At 47.2% G+C, this 24010-nt stretch overlaps 1 protein-coding gene across 4 annotated transcripts in view; it reads left to right on the forward strand.

Annotated features, from left to right (window-relative positions):
• Nucleotides 1-4497: 4497 nt before the first annotated feature.
• The window catches only part of LOC147083141 (NACHT, LRR and PYD domains-containing protein 3-like), a 60802-nt gene continuing 41289 nt past the window's right edge, over nt 4498-24010 (forward strand). For 2 of the 4 annotated variants that reach the window (XM_085980225.1, XM_085980224.1), the window contains exons 1-2: nt 4502-4973; nt 11907-12073. In XM_085980225.1, the coding sequence (XP_085836351.1) occupies nt 4658-4973; nt 11907-12073 (483 nt within the window). In that variant the 5' untranslated portion in view covers nt 4502-4657. Of the gene's footprint in view, nt 4974-11906; nt 12074-24010 lie in introns of all 4 variants that reach the window. The other 2 variants (XM_085980223.1, XM_085980226.1) reach the window with 2 other exon arrangements.

Here is a 24010-nt window from a genome sequence, read left to right on the forward strand (position 1 = left end):
CCCAGTCAATGGAGGTGCCTGATGGGCTGAATGACCTTCTGTGCTGTATCATATTATGGGTCTATGATGTAGCCTCGCCTGGTCAATGGAGGTGCCTGATGGGCTGAATGACCTCCTGTGCTGTATCATATTATGGGTCTATGATGTAGCCTCGCCCAGTCAATGGAGGTGCCTGATGAGGCGATCTCGGCACAGAGATTTCAATGCCCTGGCAAATCCCAAGAAGCAGATATTGAAACAATCCAATCTGCCTCCGGCGCTACAGTAATCGGTTACTATGCACCAGAAGCAGCATCATCGGTTCAATATTGGCCAACAATATAGGTGTGGATAGAAAGACAAAAGTTAACCCATTGCTGGAGGTTTGCGATCTGCGATCAGGGAGCTAGGACAGGAAGCACATGAGGATCAGTTTTATGGGATGGACAGTGGAGGCCATGACATTGAAAAGAATGCCAGATGAGACTATATCGAATGCTGTGGGAAGGTGAATGATGGACAAGGAAGGGTTACACACCATGGTCACAGTCACAGAGATTGTAGTTTGTGACAATTCAGGACAGATTGGATTTACATCGAAACTGCAGCAGAGAAACAGTCCATTCGGCTCTAGTGGTCTATGCTGTGTTTATACTCCACGGGAGCCTCCTCTCACTCTCATTACAGCTTGACACCGTGTCCACATATACGTTCGAGGGCGTTAGACTCGTGACACCAATATTAAATAACATTCAGAACGCCGGAGAACCCACCCTCCTGGAATGGATTGAGTGAGTTTGTCGCACTCCCCTCACCTCAAAGAAATGAGCTCATTCACGTTGGACCTAAAAAGGATCGATCAGAGAATGTTCTAAATGGTTAGAAGTTAGGAACTGTGGATGGGCAGAGAGAACGAGGGGTCCACGTAACCTTAACCGCAGAGCGAGGCCGTTCAGGGGTGATGTTAGAAGTTAGGAACTGTGGATGGGCAGAGAGAACGAGGGGTCCACGTAACCTTAACCGCAGAGCGAGGCTGTTCAGGGGTGATGTTAGAAGTTAGGAACTGTGGATGGGCAGAGAGAACGAGGGGTCCACGTAACCTTAACCGCAGAGCGAGGCCGTTCAGGGGTGATGTTAGAAGTTAGGAACTGTGGATGGGCAGAGAGAACTAGGGGTCCACGTAACCTTAACCGCAGAGCGAGGCCGTTCAGGGGTGATGTTAGAAGTTAGGAACTGTGGATGGGCAGAGAGAACGAGGGGTCCACGTAACCTTAACCGCAGAGCGAGGCTGTTCAGGGGTGATGTTAGAAGTTAGGAACTGTGGATGGGCAGAGAGAACGAGGGGTCCACGTAACCTTAACCGCAGAGCGAGGCCGTTCAGGGGTGATGTTAGAAGTTAGGAACTGTGGATGGGCAGAGAGAACTAGGGGTCCACGTAACCTTAACCGCAGAGCGAGGCCGTTCAGGGGTGATGTTAGAAGTTAGGAACTGTGGATGGGCAGAGAGAACTCTGGGTCCAAGTACAGAAATCACTAGAAGCTAGTTGATGGGTACCAAAAATAAGTAATACTCTAATGGAATGATGGGCTTTATCTCGCGGGCTGGATTACAAAGGGGTAGAAGTTCTGTTCCAGCTGTACAGAGCTCGGGTTAGACCCATTTAGAGAACCGCACCTTGGGAACAATATCTTGGCTTTGGAGGTGGTGCAGCTCAGATTCACCAGAACGATCCCGGGGCTAAAAGATTTAAATTATGAGGATAGATTACACAGACGAAACTTTAATTCCCTTGATTATACAAAGTTAAGGGGTGATCTAATTGAGGTGTTTAAGATGATCAATGGAATTGCTAGCATAGAAAGGGTTAAACTATGTCTTTCGGTGGACTAGTCCAGAAAAAGGGGGCATAACCTTAACCGCAGAGCGAGGCCGTTCAGGGGTGATGTTACAAAGCATTTCTTCAGACACCGTGTAGTGGAAATCTGGAACACTCGCCCTCAAGAAGCTGTTGAGGTTCGGTCAATTGAAAATGACAAACTGTGATTGATAGATTTGTGTTAGGCAATGGTATTTAGGGATATGGAACCAAGGCGGGGAGATGGAGTTAAGATACAGCTCAGTCATGATCGAATTGAATGGAGGAACAAGCTGGAACAAATGAGTGGCCTACTCCTGTTCCGATGTTCCTGTGCCTCTAATTATAAAGCCAATGCTCCCATATACGTTTCTAAAAGCCTTATCGCCCTGTCCTGCCACCGTCAAGGATTTCTGTATCTATACCCCCAAGTTTTACTGTTCCTGCAACCCCTTTAAATTGTACCAGTTGGTTTAAATTGCATCGCCTCATTCTTCCTTCCAAAATGCAGCATTTCATAGAAAACATAGACATAGAAACATAGAAGATAGGAGCAGGAGTAGGCCATTCGGCCCCTCGAGCCTGCTCCGCCATTCAATGAGATCATGGCTGATCATCCAAACTCAGTACCCTGTCCCTGCCTTCTCCCCATATCCCTTGATCCCTTTAGCCTTAAGAAATATATCCAACTCCTTCTTGAATATATTTAATGAATGGCCTCCACCGCCCTCTGTGGCAGAGAATTCCACAGGTTCACCACTCTGGGTGAAGAAATTCCTCCTCATCTCAGTCCTAAATGGCTTACCCCTTAGACTGTGACCCCTGGTTCTGGACTCCCCGGCCATCAGAAACATTCTTCCTGTATCTACTCTGTCCAGGCCTGACAACATTTTATAGGTTTTGATGAGATCCCCTCTCAATCTTCTAAACTCCAGCGAGTACAAGCCCAATCGACCCAATCTCTCCTCATACGTCATTCCTGCCATCCCAGGTATCAGCCTGGTGAATCTTCACTGCACTCCTTCCATGGCAAGAACATCCTTCCTCAGGTAAGGCGACCAAAACTGCACACAATACTCAAGGTGTGGTCTCACCAAGGCCCTGTACAACTGTAGCAAGACATCCTTGTTCCTGCACTCGAACCCTCTTGCTACGAAGGCCAGCATACCATTTGCCGCCTTAACCGCCTGCTGTACCTGCATGCTTACCTTCAGTGTCTGGTGCACAAGAACACCCAGGTCTCTCTGCACTTCCCCTCTCCCAATCTATTGCCATTCAAATAATAATCTGCCTTCTAGTTTTTGCCACCAAAGTGGATAACATCACATTTATCCACATTATAGTGCATTTGCCATGTTTCTGCCCAATCACCCAACCTGTCCAAATCATCCTGGAGTTTCACGACATCCTCCTCACAGCTTACCCTCCCACCCAGCTTTGTGTCATCTGCAAATTTGGAGATATTACATCCAATTCCCTCGTCCTGATCATTAATATATATTGTGAATAGCTGGGGTCCTAGGACCGATCCCTGCGGTACCCCACTAGTCACTGCCTGCCACTCAGAAAACGACCCGTTTATTCCAACTCTTTGCTTTCTGTCCGCCAACCAGTTCTCTATCCAAGTCAATACCTTGCCCCCAATCCCATGTGCCTTAATTTTGCACGCTCTGCACTTCTCTGCATTAAACTTCACCTGCCATGTGTCTGCCCATTTCACCAGTGTCTCTATTTCCTCCTGAAGTCTTCTGCTGTCCTCCTCACGGTTTACGACTTTTCCGAGATTCGTGTCATCGACAAACTTTTAAACTATGCCCTGTATACCTAAGTCCATGTCACTGAAATAAATCAAAGAGCAGTGGTCCTAATCCCGCCCCCTGGGGACACTGTAAACTTCCCTCCAGTGTGAACAATATCGGTTCACAACTACTGTCTGTTTTCTGTCCCTTCACCAATTTAGTATCCACGCTGCCACTGCTCCTTTAATATCATTGGCTCCAATTTTGTTCACCAGTCTATTATGAGGTACTTTATCAAAGGCCTTCTGAAAGTCCAGAAACACAACATCAACTGCACTACCTTCATCAACCCTCTCCTATTTCATCCATTGGCTCATTCAAGTCAGCCAGGTTAGATTTGCCTTTAAATAAAATCCATTTTGTCTGTCGCTAATAAACCCATGTTCTTCCAAGTGACGGTTAATTGTGTTTCGGAAATAACACCGATGTTAAGCTGAGTGGCCTGTAGTTATTTGGTTCATCGCGCTCTCCTTTTTTGAACAGGGAAGTAACGTTTGCAGCCCTCCCGTCCTCTGGCACCTTTCCCATATCTAAGGATTGGAAGATTGTGGCAGAGCGGGTGACATTTCTACTTTGAGCCCTGCCAACCAATTTAGTACATCGTCCTAATCGATTTATATCCTGTCCAATTTCTCTACCACCTCCTCCTTTACTGTACGATTGGCAGCATCCTCTCCTTTAGTGAATACGCAGGCAAACTGTTAATTTAGTACCTCAGCCATGTCCTCTGCTTCCACAAGATTGCCTTTTTGGTCAGTAATCGGCCCCACCTTTCCTTGGACTATTCTTTCACTATTTATATGTTTATAAAAGGCGTTAGTGTTCCCTATTATGTTACCACTAATCATTTCTCACACATTCTCCCTGCCCCTCTCTTGCTGTTGTGTGTTTATTCCACTAGTGGCAGCGTTAGTGAAACAGCAAAGTACTGAATTTTACAAAGACTCAAACTGGTACTGAATTAACTGAATCGCTTTGACATTTCCACAGTGGGGAAAGGAAAGGCCGCTGATTGATAGTTTCAATGGCCGCACGTGCGCGGGCTCACACACGAATGGAGAATTATGATTGTAAAACAGCAGTCACATTCACCAGTTGTATATTCGTGGTGTTTTCTGAGATCCCAGAGCTACCAGCTGCTGTACTGATGGGGGAGGAGGGACTTGATATCATGGCAACAAGGCAACGTTCTTCTCATTTTAATATTTCCCTCAAACACTCCATTAATATTATATTTGTTACAGAGCATCAGAGCCTGGGAACGCCTGTCACCACCATGGCTGAAGGTCCAGACAGGGGAGAAGATCCAACATCTTCAACACGAAAGAGAATGGACACAGGTAGGTTCACAAAACTCTGTAAAATACAATTTCTGTCCTGACAAAAGGTCCAGATCTATTGCCTGAACCTGCAGCTCTCTCAGGTCGAGGGAACAGGACAGAGACTGAGTACAAAGAGGGGATTGAGTGACCATCTAGAGGGACACTGCAGTCACAGGTGGAGGGAGCCCCTGAGTACTGGAACTGCCCAATAGATACCTGGTATTGGGGGCTGTAAGGTGGATAGAGACAGTGACTGAGGATCACAGTCACAGGTGGAGGAAGCCCCTGAGCACTGGAACTGTCCAATAGATACCTGGTATTGGGGACTGTAAGGTGGAGAGAGACAGTGACTCAGGATCACAGTCACAGGTGGAGGGAGCCCCTGAGTACTGGAACTGTCCAATAGATACCTGGTATTGGGGACTGTAAGGTGGAGAGAGACAGTGACTCAGAGGATCACAGTCACAGGTGGAGGGAGCCCCTGAGTACTGGAACTGTCCAATAGATACCTGGTATTGGGGACTGTAAGGTGGAGAGAGACAGTGACTGAGGATCACAGTCACAGGTGGAGGGAGCCCCTGAGTACTGGAACTGTCCAATAGATACCTGGTATTGGGGGCTGTAAGGTGGAGAGAGACAGTGACTCAGGATCACAGTCACAGGTGGAGGGAGCCCCTGAGTACTGGAACTGTCCAATAGATACCTGGTATTGGGGGCTGTAAGGTGGAGAGAGACAGTGACTCAGAGGATCGCAGTCACAGGTGGAGGGAGCCCCTGAGTACTGGAACTGTCCAATAGATACCTGGTATTGGGGGCTGTAAGGTGGAGAGAGACTGTGACTGAGGATCACAGTCACAGGTGGAGGGAGCCCCTGAGTACTGGAACTGTCCAATAGATACCTGGTATTGGGGGCTGTAAGGTGGAGAGAGACAGTGACTCAGGATCACAGTCACAGGTGGAGGGAGCCCCTGAGTACTGGAACTGTCCAATAGATACCTGGTATTGGGGGCTGTAAGGTGGAGAGAGACAGTGACTCAGGATCACAGTCACAGGTGGAGGGAGCCCCTGAGTACTGGAACTGTCCAATAGATACCTGGTATTGGGGGCTGTAAGGTGGAGAGAGACTGTGACTGAGGATCACAGTCACAGGTGGAGGGAGCCCCTGAGTACTGGAACTGTCCAATAGATACCTGGTATTGGGGGCTGTAAGGTGGAGAGAGACTGTGACTGAGGATCACAGTCACAGGTGGAGGGGCCCCTGAGTACTGGAACTGTCCAATAGATACCTGGTATTGGGGACTGTAAGGTGGAGAGAGACAGTGACTCAGAGGATCACAGTCACAGGTGGAGGGAGCCCCTGAGTACTGGAACTGTCCAATAGATACCTGGTATTGGGGACTGTAAGGTGGAGAGAGACAGTGACTCCGGACCATATTCTTGAGCAAACAGTGTGGCCCCAGAGAGCAGGAGGCCACCCAGCGGGGCGAGAGTGAGAGGCAGGTGGGGCACAGGAATAGGAGAGCGGGACTGGTGTCAGATTGTATAGTCGGGGGAATAAACAACCTCTTCTGTAGCCCTGAGCAGGTCCTGAATGGTTAGTTACCTCCCTGGTGCCGGTGGGAAGAACATCCTTGACCGGTGGGACCACCTCTGGGCAGGAAAGGAGAGCAGAAAATAGCCACGGTCGGAGCCAGTAACACGGATAGAAATACGTTTATAGAGGGACTATTGAGACTGAGGCACTAAACTAAGAAACCAGGCCTCAAGCTGTTGATCTCCGGATTGTTTTGCACTGGGCTGCTTAAGGCGGGTAATATGAGGCTGGTCAATGTGTGGCTGAGGGCTGGAGCAGGAGGGAAGTGTTCACGTTCTTGGGACACTAGAGTGCGTTCAGTTGGAAGGGAAGTGACGGCTGTGATCTGTCCCGACCAACATTAATGGTTTTACAGAAAAGGTGAATGGAGCAGTGGGAGGGTATCAGGGGATGTGACTGGAGAGTGGGAAATATCCGGATCGGAGACTAGAGAGAGGAATTAATAAAAATGCTGGAGTTGAAACAGAAGATTTAAGAAATAGTGAAAAAGGTATTAGCAAGAAAAAGGAAAGAGGATTTGAAATAGCGAGAGATAAAGTTGTGTTTATAAAAAGAACCGGGGACAAGTCAACATTCCCAGTGTTGGAGCGAGTATTGAGTTGTGTGTGAGTGAACAAATCATTCCAAACATTCAGAAACATGGGATGTGATCTAGTATCTATAGAAGAAACGGGGACAAGTCAACATTCCCAGTGTTGGAGCGAGTATTGAGTTGTGTGTGAGTGAACAAATCATTCCAAACATTCAGAAACATGAGATGTGATCTAGTATCTATAGAAGAAACGGGGACAAGTCAACATTCCCAGTGTTGGAGCTAGTATTGAGTTGTGTGTGAGTGAACAAATCATTCCAAACATTCAGAAACATGAGATGTGATCTAGTATCTATAGAAGAAACGGGGACAAGTCAACATTCCCAGTGTTGGAGCGAGTATTGAGTTGTGTGTGAGTGAACAAATCATTCCAAACATTCAGAAACATGGGATGTGATCCAGTATCTATAGAAGAAACGGGGACAAGTCAACATTCCCAGTGTTGGAGCGAGTATTGAGTTGTGTGTGAGTGAACAAATCATTCCAAACATTCAGAAACATGGGATGTGATCCAGTATCTATAGAAGAAACGGGGACAAGTCAACATTCCCAGTGTTGGAGCGAGTATTGAGTTGTGTGTGAGTGAACAAATCATTCCAAACATTCAGAAACACGAGATGTGATCTAGTATCTATAGAAGAGACGGGGACAAGTCAACATTCCCAGTGTTGGAGCGAGTATTGAGTTGTGTGTGAGTGAACAAATCATTCCAAACATTCAGAAACATGAGATGTGATCTAGTATCTATAAGACACGGCCTTGGTTTTCACAGGACTCGGAGGGAAATGTTCCTGGTGATAACATTTTGAGGGAAGAGCAACAAAATTGTGGACACCAGTATTAATAAAGCATTCTATGACAATGCAGCAACAACAAGAACAAACTGGTGTTTATATAGCGCCTTTAATGTTGAAAAACCTCTCGCGGTGCCTCGCAGGAGTGTGACCAATCAGAATTTGACACCGAGTCACACAAGGAGATATTGGGGCAGGTAAAGTTTAAGGAACGCCTGAAAGGAGGAGAGCGAGGCGGAGAGGTTTAGAAGGTAAGGGTGTTCCAGGGAGCAATGCTAAGATGGAATCCATATGTACACAGTGCAGCAACAGGAAGGGAGATAGCACAATTCTCTGGGTTTTACAGGTCAGCGAGCAGTGGAGGTGAGAGAGGTGGGACTGGGGAAACTAGTTCTGACGGATGCAATTTGGGGCGATACAAAATATTTCCTTAACTTTCTAAAAATGATGGTGGAAGTGAAGTTTTGATGTACTAGATGAGGATGTGGGCCCACAGTTAGACATCACTGTAGAGAAGGATTTGGATCTGAGTAAAATAGCCGAGGTGGAGAAGTCACTGGGCTCCGAGATAATACACCCCAGACTGTTAGAGGAAGTCAGAGAGGTGATAGGAGGGACTGAGCACAGCATTTCAACCCAGGTTTAATATCAGATTGTTAGAGGAAGTCAGAGAGGAGATTGGAGGGACTGAGCACAGCATTTCAACCCAGGTTTAATATCAGACTGTTAGAGGAAGTCAGAGAGGTGATAGGAGGGACTGAGCACAGCATTTCAACCCAGGTTTAATATCAGACTGTTAGAGGAAGTCAGAGAGGTGATAGGAGGGACTGAGCACAGCATTTCAACCCAGGTTTAATATCAGACTGTTAGAGGAAGTCAGAGAGGTGATAGGAGGGACTGAGCACAGCATTTCAACCCAGGTTTAATATCAGACTGTTAGAGGAAGTCAGAGAGGTGATAGGAGGGACTGAGCACAGCATTTCAACCCAGGTTTAATATCAGACTGTTAGAGGAAGTCAGAGAGGTGATAGGAGGGACTGAGCACAGCATTTCAACCCAGGTTTAATATCAGACTGTTAGAGGAAGTCAGAGAGGTGATAGGAGGGACTGACCACAGCATTTCAACCCAGGTTTAATATCAGACTGTTAGAGGAAGTCAGAGCGGTGATAGGAGGGACTGAGCACAGCATTTCAACCCAGGTTTAATATCAGACTGTTAGAGGAAGTCAGAGAGGTGATAGGAGGGACTGAGCACAGCATTTCAACCCAGGTTTAATATCAGACTGTTAGAGGAAGTCAGAGAGGTGATAGGAGGGACTGAGCACAGCATTTCAACCCAGGTTTAATATCAGACTGTTAGAGGAAGTCAGAGAGGTGATAGGAGGGACTGACCACAGCATTTCAACCCAGGTTTAATATCAGACTGTTAGAGGAAGTCAGAGCGGTGATAGGAGGGACTGAGCACAGCATTTCAACCCAGGTTTAATATCAGACTGTTAGAGGAAGTCAGAGAGGTGATAGGAGGGACTGAGCACAGCATTTCAACCCAGGTTTAATATCAGACTGTTAGAGGAAGTCAGAGAGGAGATAGGAGGGACTGACCACAGCATTTCAACCCAGGTTTAATATCAAAAATATACTGTTGGACTGAAGGAGCCCAAGTGATGTTTCTGTTCTAATGTGGAGAGAGGATTAACCTGGTAACCAGAGACCATTGTGTAGAAACCCCACCAAATCTGTTAATCCAGGTTGAATTAGCGAGCATTTAGCGAGAAAGAGGATGATGAGGGGAGGATGGAACGGATTAGCTGCAGAAAAGTCATATATGACAATTTTACAAACAATGACGGACAGGTAAAGACCCTTTGGTCCATCCAGACTTTCCCAGGCAATTGCGATACTTTGTTCTAGTTATCCCAAACCAAACCATGGGTGAGGTGAAAAAAAACAGGTAAAAACACAGGTCAATTTGGGGGATTTAAATAGGGGAAATTCCTCTCCGACCCATCTCGGCGATTGAAACTAGTCCAGCAGATCAATCTTGCACTGAATTCCCGGAAGTGTCTTCCTGTTGTAAGAGGTGATGTCCGCACCAAACAGGAACCGGTCCAGCTCTCGCCTGAAGGAATTCACCGAGTCAGTGTCCACTGCCAGAGAAGGTATCCTGTTCCAGAGGTCGACTATTCTCTGGGAAAAGAACCACCTCCTGACATCTAACTTAAATTTGGCCTTTCACAACTTAAAGTGGTGACCTCTCCGTAAGCTATGTCATTGGAACAAACTGTTAAATGGAACACAATCGATTCCCTTCATCATCTTATAAACCTCAATCAGATCACCGCTTAGTCTTTGCTTCTCTAAAGTGTAGAGTCCACATTCTTAGCCTATCTTGATAACTAAATTGCTTTATACTGGGAATTAGTGTAATGTCCCTCTGCATCAGTTTCAAAGCCTCAATATCACCCACCTTATGTGGGGACCATAACTGGACACAGTATTCCAAGTGAAGCCTTTACCAAGGTCTTGTACTAGGACAGAATAGGTTGTCTTATACCCTACTGTCATATGAATGCACCCCAATATCCCCTTTGTTCTAGCTATCACTTCACGGCATTGCTCCTGTACCTTTAGAGATGTATACACCAGAATGCCTGGATCTTCCTTTCTCCCCCTTATTTAATGCCATGAAGGGTGTATGAATGTTGAGCACTCGCACTGCCCACAGGAATAACACGGCACTTATCCAAGCTAAACATCATTTGCCAGTCATGTGCCCAATCTCCCAACACATTAAGATGCAGTTTTGTGGAGCCGTGACTATACAGGTTGATGGAATGTTGTACATGTGGTGTATGTGGGTTATCAGAAGGTGTTTGATAATGTGGCTCACTGGAAGGTGTTTGATAATGTGGCTCACCAGAAGGTGTTTGATAATGTGGCTCACAGGAAGGTGTTTGATAATGTGGCTCACCAGAAGGTGTTTGATAATGTGGCTCACCAGAAGGTGTTTGATAATGTGGCTCACCAGAAGGTGTTTGATAATGTGGCTCACCAGAAGGTGTTTGATAATGTGGCTCACCAGAAGGTGTTTGATAATGTGGCTCACCAGAAGGTGTTTGATAATGTGGCTCACCAGAAGGTGTTTGATAATGTGGCTCACCAGAAGGTGTTTGATAATGTGGCTCACCAGAAGGTGTTTGATAATGTGGCTCACCAGGTGTTTGATAATGTGGCTCACCAGAAGGTGTTTGATAATGTGGCTCACCAGAAGGTGTTTGATAATGTGGCTCACCAGAAGGTGTTTGATAATGTGGCTCACCAGAAGGTGTTTGATAATGTGGCTCACCAGAAGGTGTTTGATAATGTGGCTCACCGGAAGGTGTTTGATAATGTGGCTCACCAGAAGGTGTTTGATAATGTGGCTCACCAGAAGGTGTTTGATAATGTGGCTCACCAGAAGGTGTTTGATAATGTGGCTCACCAGGTGTTTGATAATGTGGCTCACCAGAAGGTGTTTGATAATGTGGCTCACCAGAAGGTGTTTGATAATGTGGCTCACCAGAAGGTGTTTGATAATGTGGCTCACCAGGTGTTTGATAATGTGGCTCACCAGAAGGTGTTTGATAATGTGGCTCACCAGAAGGTGTTTGATAATGTGGCTCACCAGAAGGTGTTTGATAATGTGGCTCACCAGAAGGTGTTTGATAATGTGGCTCACAGGAAGGTGTTTGATAATGTGGCTCACCAGAAGGTGTTTGATAATGTGGCTCACAGGAAGGTGTTTGATAATGTGGCTCACCAGAAGGTGTTTGATAATGTGGCTCACAGGAAGGTGTTTGATAATGTGGCTCACCAGAAGGTGTTTGATAATGTGGCTCACAGGAAGCTGTCGCCGTTTGGTATATGATGACATGTAGCCACCTGGGTAGAAAGTGGATAATATGTTTAGTTTTCTCCATTTGTGTTCACAGATCCGAACTCTACAATCACTGAGTTCTTGACAAAGTGCGACGATTACCAGCTGTTCCGGTTCACGAAATTCTACCGGGACAGACTGGAACAGGCGATTGAAGGAGGGGTGGACGGAGTCAGCTTGTTGTTAACATACGAGAGGCATTTCAGTGGACAAGAACATCGGGTAAGTGGGAGGGACACAGAATGAGTCTGGATTATCCAAACATCACAGAACTGACAGGATATCAGATCTTAGAATCACAGAATGTTACCGAAGAGAAATTGTCAAATAGGAACTAAATAGATAAACTGAAAATATTGTGAATCTGAAACAATGATATGAAGAGGTGAAAATACCCAGCGGATCGGTCAGTATCTGTACAAAGGACCGGGGAACGGTTCGGGTATAACTCTTTGTGGACTGAAAACAAAGGGAACAGTTTTAGTGGGACTGGGAAAAGGAGAGGCCAGAGGCAACAGACAGGAATTACAGGGAACGTCGTGAGTTTACTGACCTGGAAACTACTTAAAGTAAATGAAGGAAATGAGACATGACAAAAATCATCTGTGGAGTAAATGAGAGGCTTTTCAAGAACAGAAACACAATGGTTAAAATGTCTGAGACACGAACAGGAAAACTAACCCCCCAAAGAATGAGGATTGAAAACCCGACGCTGTGCAGGTTTTTCCTCCCCCTGCATCACCGGGAGTCAATTCCAACTTTGACAGAGACTCAATACTGGTGGTAGAACCTGTCGAGGAGCGTCACTCCCCGGGACAGCACTTCAGGAAATTACAGCAAGCAGCCTGTACTGTTCTGTCAGTTACCTGTAATGGAACAGAACTAAATGGAAATGATAATCGGGCAGGGTGTATAATGGACGGTCGACCTGCTACCAACTTTCCCAGTCGATAATCTAGGACATTTACTCTCATCCCAACCTCCTGCTCACTGCCCATTACTGTTAATATCCCACCTAGTCTAATCCCAACCTCCTGCTCATTACCAATTACTGTTAATATCCCACCTAGTCTAATCCCAACCTCCTGCTCACTGCCCATTACTGTTAATATCCCACCTAGTCTAATCCCAACCTCCTACTCACTGCCCATTACTGTTAATATCCCACCTAGTCTAATCCCAACCTCCTGCTCACTGCCCATTACTGTTAATATCCCACCTAGTCTAATCCCAACCTCCTGCTCACTGCCCATTACTGTTAATATCCCACCTAGTCTAATCCCAACCTCCTGCTCACTGCCCATTACTGTTAATATCCCACCTAGTCTAATCCCAACCTCCTGCTCACTGCCCATTACCGTTAATATCCCACCTAGTCTAATCCCAACCTCCTGCTCACTGCCCATTACTGTTAATATCCCACCTAGTCTAATCCCAACCTCCTGCTCACTGCCCATTACCGTTAATATCCCCCCTAGTCTAATCCCAACCTCCTGCTCACTACCCATTACTGTTAATATCCCACCTAGTCTAATCCCAACCTCCTGCTCACTGCCCATTACTGTTAATATCCCACCTAGTCTAATCCCAACCTCCTGCTCACTGCCCATTACTGTTAATATCCCACCTAGTCTAATCCCAACCTCCTGCTCACTGCCCATTACTGTTAATATCCCCTCTAGTCTAATCCCGACCTCCTGCTCACTGCCCATTACTGTTAATATCCCACCTAGTCTAATCCCAACCTCCTGCTCACTACCCATTACTGTTAATATCCCACCTAGTCTAATCCCAACCTCCTGCTCACTGCCCATGACTGTTAATATCCCCTCTAGTCTAATCCCGACCTCCTGCTCACTGCCCATTACTGTTAATATCCCACCTAGTCTAATCCCAACCTCCTGCTCACTGCCCATTACTGTTAATATCCCACCTAGTCTAATCCCAACCTCCTGCTCACTACCCATTACTGTTAATATCCCACCTAGTCTAATCCCGACCTCCTGCTCACTGCCCATTACTGTTAATATCCCACCTAGTCTAATCCCAACCTCCTGCTCACTGCCCATTACTGTTAATATCCCACCTAGTCTAATCCCAACCTCCTACTCACTGCCCATTACTGTTAATATCTCACCTAGTCTAATCCCAACCCCCTGCTCACTGCCCATTACTGTTAATATCCCACCTAGTCTAATCCCAACCTCCTGCTCACTGCCCATTACTGTTAATATCCCACCTAGTCTAATCCCAACCTCCTGCTCACTGCCCATTACTGTTAATATCCCACCTAGTCTAATCCCAACCTCCTGCTCACTGCCTATTACTGTTAATATCCCACCTAGTCTAATCGCAACCTCCTGCTCACTACCCATTACAGTTAATATCCCACCTAGTCTAATCCCAACCTCCTGCTCACTGCCCATTACTGTTAATATCCCACCTAGTCTAATCCCAACCTCCTGCTCACTGCCCATTACTGTTAATATCCCACCTAGTCTAATCCCAACCTCCTGCTCACTGCCCATTACTGTTAATATCTCACCTAGTCTAATCCCAACCCCCTGCTCACTGCCCATTACTGTTAATAACCCACCTAGTCTAATCCCAACCTCCTGCTCACTTCCCATTACCATTAATATCCCACCTAGTCTAATCCCAACCTCCTGCTCACTCCCCATTACTGTTAATATCCCACCTAGTCTAATCCCAACCTCCTGCTCACTACCCATTACTGTTAATATCCCACCAATCTAATCCCAACCTCCTGCTCACTGCCCATTACCGTTAATATCCCACCTAGTCTAATCCCAACCTCCTGCTCACTGCCCATTACTGTTAATATCCCACCTAGTCTAATCCCAACCTCCTGCTCACTGCCCAGTACTGTTAATATCCCACCTAGTCTAATCCCAACCTCCTGCTCACTGCCCATTACTGTTAATACCCCACCTAGTCTAATCCAAACCTCCTGCTCACTGCCCATTACTGTTAATACCCCACCTAGTCTAATCCCAACCTCCTGCTCACTGCCCATTACTGTTAATATCCCACCTAGTCTAATCCCAACCTCCTGCTCACTGCCCATTACTGTTAATATCCCACCTAGTCTAATCCCAACCTCCTGCTCACTACCCATTACTGTTAATATCCCACCTAGTCTAATCCCAACCTCCTGCTCACTACCCATTACCGTTAATATCCCACCTAGTCTAATCCAAACCTCCTGCTCACTACCCATTACCGTTAATATCCCACCTAGTCTAATCCCAACCTCCTGCTCACTGCCCATTACTGTTAATATCCCACCTAGTCTAATCCAAACCTCCTGCTCACTACCCATTACCGTTAATATCCCACCTAGTCTAATCCCAACCTCCTGCTCACTGCCCATTAGTGTTAATATCCCACCTAGTCTAATCCCAACCTCCTGCTCACTGCCCAGTACTGTTAATATCCCACCTAGTCTAATCCCAACCTCCTGCTCACTGCCCATTACTGTTAATATCCCACCTAGTCTAATCCCAACCTCCTGCTCACTGCCCATTACTGTTAATATCCCACCTAGTCTAATCCCAACCTCCTGCTCACTACCCATTACTGTTAATATCCCACCTAGTCTAATCCCAACCTCCTGCTCACTGCCCATTACTGTTAATATCCCACCTAGTCTAATCCCAACCTCCTGCTCACTGCCCATTACTGTTAATATCCCACCAATCTAATCCCAATCTCCTGCTCACTGCCCATTACTGTTAATATCCCACCTAGTCAAATCCCAACCTCCTGCTCACTGCCCATTACTGTTAATATCCCACCAATCTAATCCCAATCTCCTGCTCACTGCCCATTACTGTTAATATCCCACCTAGTCTAATCCCAACCTCCTGCTCACTGCCCATTACTGTTAATATCCCACCTAGTCTAATCCCAACCTCCTGCTTACTGCCCATTACCGTTAATACCCCACCTAGTCTAATCCCAACCTCCTGCTCACTGCCCATTACTCTTAATATCCCACCTAGTCTAATCCCAACCTCCTGCTCACTGCCCATTACTGTTAATATCCCACCTAGTCTAATCCCAACCTCCTGCTCACTGCCCATTACTATTAATATCCCACCTAGTCTAATCCCAACCTCCTGCTCACTACCCATTACTGTTAATATCCTACCTAGTCTAATCCCAACCTCCTGCTCACTACCCATTACTGTTAATATCCCACCTGGTCTAATCCCAACCTCCTGCTCACTGCCCATTACTGTTAATATCCCACCTGGTCTAATCCCAACCTCCTGCTCACTGCCCATTACTGTTAATATCCCACCTGGTCTAATCCCAACCTCCTGCTCACTGCCCATTACTGTTAATATCCCACCTAGTCTAATCCCAACCTCCTGCTCACTGCCCATTACCGTTAATATCCCACCTAGTCTAATCCCAACCTCCTGCTCACTACCCATTACTGTTAATATCCCACCTAGTCTAATCCCAACCTCCTGCTCACTACCCATTACCGTTAATATCCCACCTAGTCTAATCCCAACCTCCTGCTCACTGCCCATTACTGTTAATATCCACCTAGTCTAATCCCAACCTCCTGCTCACTACCCATTACTGTTAATATCCACCTAGTCTAATCCCAACCTCCTGCTCACTGCCCATTACTGTTAATATCCACCTAGTCTAATCCCAACCTCCTGCTCACTGCCCATTACCGTTAATATCCCACCTAGTCTAATCCCAACCTCCTGCTCACTACCCATTACCGTTAATATCCCACCTAGTCTAATCCCAACCTCCTGCTCACTGCCCAGTACCATTAATATCCCACCTAGTCTAATCCCAACCTCCTGCTCACTGCCCATTACTGTTAATATCTCACCTAGTCTAATCCCAACCTCCTGCTCACTGCCCATTACTGTTAATATCCACCTAGGCTAATCCCAACCTCCTGCTCACTCCCCATTTCTGTTAATATCCCACCTAGTCTATTCCCAACCTCCTGCTCACTGCCCATTACCGTTAATATCCCACTTAGTCTAATCCCAACCTCCTGCTCACTGCCCATTACCGTTAATATCCCACCTAGTCTATTCCCAACCTCCTGCTCACTGCCCATTACGATTAATATCCCACCTAGTCTAATCCCAACCCCCTGCTCACTGCCCATTACCGTTAATATCCCACCTAGTCTATTCCCAACCTCCTGCTCACTGCCCATTACGATTAATATCCCACCTAGTCTAATCACAACCTCCTGCTCACTGCCCATTACTGTTAATATCCCACCTAGTCTAATCCCAACCTCCTGCTCACTGCCCATTACTGTTAATATCCCACCTAGTCTAATCCCAACCTCCTGCTCACTGCCCATTACTGTTAATATCCCACCTAGTCTAATCCCAACCTCCTGCTCACTGCCCATTACCGTTAATATCCCACCTAGTCTAATCCCAACCTCCTGCTCACTACCCATTACTGTTAATATCCCACCTAGGCGAATCCCAACCTCCTGCTCACTCCCCATTACTGTTAATATCCCACCTAGTCTAATCCCAACCCCCTGCTCACTGCCCATTACTGTTAATATCCCACCTAGTCTAATCCCAACCTCCTGCTCACTACCCATTACTGTTAATATCCCACCTAGTCTAATCCCAACCTCCTGCTCACTGCCCATTACCGTTAATATCCCACCTAGTCTAATCCCAACCTCCTGCTCACTACCCATTACTGTTAATATCCCACCTAGTCTAATCCCAACCCCCTGCTCACTGCCCATTACTGTTAATATCCCACCTAGTCTAATCCCAACCTCCTGCTCACTGCCCATTACCGTTAATATCCCACCTAGTCTAATCCCAACCTCCTGCTCACTGCCCATTACTGTTAATATCCCACCTAGTCTAATCGCAACCTCCTGCTCACTGCCCATTACTGTTAATATCCCACCTAGTCTAATCCCAACCTCCTGCTCACTGCCCATTACTGTTAATATCCCACCTAGTCTAATCCCAACCTCCTGCTCACTGCCCATTACTGTTAATATCCCACCTAGTCTAATCCCAACCTCCTGCTCACTACCCATTACCGTTAATATCCCACCGAGTCTAATCCCAACCTCCTGCTCACTGCCCATTACTGTTAATATCCCACCTAGTCTAATCCCAACCTCCTGCTCACTGCCCATTACTGTTAATATCCCACCTAGTCTAATCCCAACCTCCTGCTCACTGCCCACTACTGTTAATATCCCACCTACTCTAATCCCAACCTCCTGCTCACTGCCCACTACTGTTAATATCCCACCTAGTCTAATCCCGACCTCCTGCTCACTGCCCATTACTGTTAATATCCCACCTAGTCTAATCCCAACCTCCTGCTCACTACCCATTACTGTTAATATCCCACCTAGTCTAATCCCAACCTCCTGCTCACTGCCCATTACTGTTAATATCCCACCTAGTCTAATCCCAACCTCCTGCTCACTGCCCATTACCGTTAATATCCCACCTAGTCTAATCCCAACCTCCTGCTCACTACCCATTACTGTTAATATCCCACCTAGTCTAATCCCAACCTCCGGCTCACTGCCCATTACTGTTAATATCCCACCTAGTCTAATCCCAACCTCCTGCTCACTGCCCATTACCGTTAATATCCCACCTAGTCTAATCCCAACCTCCTGCTCACTGCCCATTACTGTTAATATCTCACCTAGTCTAATCCCAACCTCCTGCTCACTACCCATTACTGTTAATATCCCACCTAGTCTAATCCCAACCTCCTGCTCACTACCCATTACTGTTAATATCCCATCTAGTCTAATCCCAACCTCCTGCTCACTGCCCATTACTGTTAATATCCCACCTAGTCTAATCCCAACCTCCTGCTTACTGCCCATTACTGTTAATATCTCACCTAGTCTAATTCCAACCTCCTGCTCACTACCCATTACTGTTAATATCCCACCTAGTCTAATCCCAACCTCCTGCTCACTGCCCATTACTGTTAATATCCCACCTAGTCTAATCCCAACCTCCTGCTCACTGCCCATTACTGTTAATATCCCACCTAGTCTAATCCCAACCTCCTGCTCACTACCCATTACTGTTAATATCCCACCTAGTCTAATCCCAACCTCCTGCTCACTGCCCATTACCGTTAATATCCCACCTAGTCTAATCCCAACCTCCTGCTCACTGCCCATTACTGTTAATATCCCACCTAGTCTAATCCCAACCTCCTGCTCACTACCCATTACCGTTAATATCCCACCTAGTCTAATCCCAACCTCCTGCTCACTGCCCATTACTGTTAATATCCCACCTAGTCTAATCCCAACCTCCTGCTCACTGCCCATTACTGTTAATATCCTACCTAGTCTAATCCCAACCTCCTGCTCACTGCCCATTACTGTTAATATCCCACCTAGTCTAATCCCAACCTCCTGCTCACTACCCATTACTGTTAATATCCCACCTAGTCTAATCCCAACCTCCTGCTCACTGCCCATTACCGTTAATATCCCACCTAGTCTAATCCCAACCTCCTGCTCACTACCCATTACCGTTAATATCCCACCGAGTCTAATCCCAACCTCCTGCTCACTGCCCATTACTGTTAATATCCCACCTAGTCTAATCCCAACCTCCTGCTCACTACCATTACTGTTAATATCCCACCTAGTCTAATCCCAACCTCCTGCTCACTGCCCATTACTGTTAATATCCCACCTAGTCTAATCCCAACGTCCTGCTCACTGCCCATTACTGTTAATATCCCACCTAGTCTAATCCCAACCTCCTGCTCACTGCCCATTACTGTTAATATCCCACCTAGTCTAATCCCAACCTCCTGCTCACTGCCCATTACTGTTAATATCCCACCTGGTCTAATCCCAACCTCCTGCTCACTGCCCATTACTGTTAATATCCCACCTAGTCTAATCCCAACCTCCTGCTCACTACCCATTACTGTTAATATCCCACCTAGTCTAATCCCAACCTCCTGCTCACTGCCCATTACTGTTAATATCCCACCTAGTCTAATCCCAACCTCCTGCTCACTACCATTACTGTTAATATCCCACCTAGTCTAATCCCAACCTCCTGCTCACTGCCCATTACTGTTAATATCCCACCTAGTCTAATCCCAACCTCCTGCTCACTGCCCATTACTGTTAATATCCCACCTAGTCTAATCCCAACCTCCTGCTCACTGCCCATTACTGTTAATATCCCACCTAGTCTAATCCCAACCTCCTGCTCACTGCCCATTACTGTTAATATCCCACCTAGTCTAATCCCAACCTCCTGCTCACTGCCCACTACTGTTAATATCCCACCTAGTCTAATCCCAACCTCCTGCTCACTGCCCATTACTGTTAATATCCCACCTGGTCTAATCCCAACCTCCTGCTCACTGCCCATTACTGTTAATATCCCACCTAGTCTAATCCCAACCTCCTGCTCACTACCCATTACTGTTAATATCCACCTAGGCTAATCCCAACCTCCTGCTCACTGCCCATTACTGTTAATATCCCACCTAGTCTAATCCCAACCTCCTGCTCACTACCCATTACTGTTAATATCCCACCTAGTCTATTCCCAACCTCCTGCTCACCACCCATTACTGTTGATATCCCACCTTGTCAAATTCCAACCTCCTGTTGACCGCATTAGGTTAGCATCCCAATTAGTCCAGGTGCAATCTTCTGTTCACTCCCCATTCTCCAGCATTAATTTCTATCCATCCAGCAAAAGAAATAGATTTTATTTTTTTAAAAAGTTCCACTTGCTTCTAACATAGCTTGTGGGATTGAATTCTGCTTTGTAACCACCTCATGTGTAATTCAGTTTATTAACCTTCACACCGAATTCTTCTAAATAGCCTAAATATGTGCCCTCTGGGCAATCAGTGGAAACTATCAGTAACTATTTATTGGATCATAACTCTACAGAATCTGAAGAGTTGCAGCAAACCCTCACTTAATCTGCTCACCTCTAGTGGATTGAGTCCAACGTTCTCAAATCGCACTCTCTCATGGTAACTCCACATCCCTGCTAACATCTTAGTGTAATTGCACGCTGCTTTTCCACTGCTTTTACATCCTAAACATGGAGTGCACAAACCTGTGCACAACTGGGTAAATTACCTGCCCCTGTGCTCCTGGTGTGGGACGTCACTCCCCAGGGGGAACATGAGGAATTTGAGATTTCTCAGTCTGTAATTACCTGCCCCTGTGCCCTCGGTGTGGGACGTCACTCCCCAGGGGGAACATGAGGAAATTGAGATTACTCAGTCTGTAATTACCTGCCCCTGCGCTCTTGGTGTGGGACGTCACTCCCCAGGGGGGAACATGAGGAAATTGAGATTTCTCAGTCTGTAATTACCTGCCCCTGTGCTCTTGGTGTGGGACGTCACTCCCCAGGGGGAACATGGGGAAATTGAGATTACTCAGTCTGTAATTACCTGCCCCTGTGCTCTTGGTGTGGGACGTCACTCCCCAGGGGGAACATGGGGAAATTGAGATTACTCAGTCTGTAATTACCTGCCCCTGCGCTCTTGGTGTGGGACGTCACTCCCCAGGGGGAACATGGGGAAATTGAGATTACTCAGTCTGTAATTACCTGCCCCTGCGCTCTTGGTGTGGGACGTCACTCCCCTGGGGGGGAACATGAGGAAATTGAGATTACTCAGTCTGTAATTACCTGCCCCTGTGCTCTTGGTGTGGGACGTCACTCCCCAGGGGGGAACATGAGGAAATTGAGATTACTCAGTCTGTAATTACCTGCCCCTGTGCTCTTGGTGTGGGACGTCACTCCCAGGGGGAACATGAGGAAATTGAGATTTCTCAGTCTGTAATTACCGGCCCCTGTGCTCTCGGTGTGGGACGTCACTCCCCAGGGGGGAACATGAGGAAATTGAGATTACTCAGTCTGTAATTACCAGCCCCTGTGCTCTTGGTGTGGGACGTCACTCCCCAGGGGGAACATGAGGAATTTGAGATTTCTCAGTCTGTAATTACCAGTCCCTGTGCTCTTGGTGTGGGACGTCACTCCCCAGGGGGAACATGGGGAAATTGAGATTTCTCAGTCTGTAATTACCAGCCCCTGTGCTCTTGGTGTGGGACGTCACTCCCCAGGGGGGAACATGAGGAAATAGAGATTTCTCAGTCTGTAATTACCTGCCCCTGTGCTCTTGGTGTGGGACGTCACTCCCCAGGGGGAACATGAGGAAATTGAGATTACTCAGTCTGTAATTACCGGCCCCTGTGCTCTCGGTGTGGGACGTCACTCCCCAGGGGGAACATGAGGAAATAGAGATTTCTCAGTCTGTAATTACCTGCCCCTGTGCTCTTGGTGTGGGACGTCACTCCCCAGGGGGGAACATGAGGAAATTGAGATTACTCAGTCTGTAATTACCTGCCGCTGTGCTCTTGGTGTGGGACGTCACTCCCCAGGGGGGAACATGAGGAAATTGAGATTACTCAGTCTGTAATTACCTGCCCCTGTGCTCTTGGTGTGGGACGTCACTCCCCAGGGGGGAACATGAGGAAATTGAGATTACTCAGTCTGTAATTACCTGCCCCTGTGCTCTTGATGTGGGACGTCACTCCCCAGGGGGGAACATGAGGAAATTGAGATTTCTCAGTCTGTAATTACCTGCCCCTGTGCTCGTGGTGTGGGACGTCACTCCCCAGGGGGAACATGAGGAAATTGAGATTTCTCAGTCTGTAATTACCTGCCCCTGTGCTCTTGGTGTGGGACGTCACTCCCCAGGGGGGAACATGAGGCAATTGAGATTACTCAGTCTGTAATTACCTGCCCCTGTGCTCTCGGTGTGGGACGTCACTCCCCAGGGGGGAACATGAGGAAATTGAGATTTCTCAGTCTGTAATTACCTGCTCCTGTGCTCTTGGTGTGGGACGTCACTCCCCAGGGGGAACATGAGGAAATTGAGATTACTCAGTCTGTAATTACCAGCCCCTGTGCTCTTGGTGTGTGACGTCACTCCCCAGGGGGAACATGAGGAAATTGAGATTACTCAGTCTGTAATTACCTGCCCCTGTGCTCTTGGTGTTGGACGTCACTCCCCAGGGGGAACATGAGGAAATTGAGATTTCTCAGTCTGTAATTACCTGCCCCTGTGCTCTTGGTGTGGGACGTCACTCCCCAGGGGGGAACATGAGGAAATTGAGGTTACTCAGTCTGTAATTACCAGCCCCTGTGCTCTTGGTGTGGGACGTCACTCCCCAGGGGGAACATGAGGAAATTGAGATTACTCAGTCTGTAATTACCTGCCCCTGTGCTCTTGGTGTGGGACGTCACTCCCCAGGGGGAACATGAGGAAATTGAGATTTCTCAGTCTGTAATTACCTGCCCCTGTGCTCTTGGTGTGGGACGTCACTCCCCAGGGGGGAACATGGGGAAATTGAGATTTCTCAGTCTGTAATTACCTGCCCCTGTGCCCTCGGTGTGGGACGTCACTCCCCAGGGGGAACATGAGGAAATTGAGATTACTCAGTCTGTAATTACCTGCCCCTGCGCTCTTGGTGTGGGACGTCACTCCCCAGGGGGGAACATGAGGAAATTGAGATTTCTCAGTCTGTAATTACCTGCCCCTGTGCTCTTGGTGTGGGACGTCACTCCCCAGGGGGAACATGGGGAAATTGAGATTACTCAGTCTGTAATTACCTGCCCCTGTGCTCTTGGTGTGGGACGTCACTCCCCAGGGGGAACATGGGGAAATTGAGATTACTCAGTCTGTAATTACCTGCCCCTGCGCTCTTGGTGTGGGACGTCACTCCCCAGGGGGAACATGGGGAAATTGAGATTACTCAGTCTGTAATTACCTGCCCCTGTGCTCTTGGTGTGGGACGTCACTCCCCAGGGGGGAACATGAGGAAATTGAGATTACTCAGTCTGTAATTACCTGCCCCTGTGCTCTTGGTGTGGGACGTCACTCCCAGGGGGAACATGAGGAAATTGAGATTTCTCAGTCTGTAATTACCGGCCCCTGTGCTCTCGGTGTGGGACGTCACTCCCCAGGGGGGAACATGAGGAAATTGAGATTACTCAGTCTGTAATTACCAGCCCCTGTGCTCTTGGTGTGGGACGTCACTCCCCAGGGGGAACATGAGGAATTTGA

This window comes from Somniosus microcephalus, unplaced genomic scaffold, assembly GCF_052327205.1.
Source record: "Somniosus microcephalus isolate GS21.2 unplaced genomic scaffold, FLI_Smic_1.0 scaffold71, whole genome shotgun sequence".
NCBI classification, from domain to species: domain Eukaryota; kingdom Metazoa; phylum Chordata; class Chondrichthyes; order Squaliformes; family Somniosidae; genus Somniosus; species Somniosus microcephalus.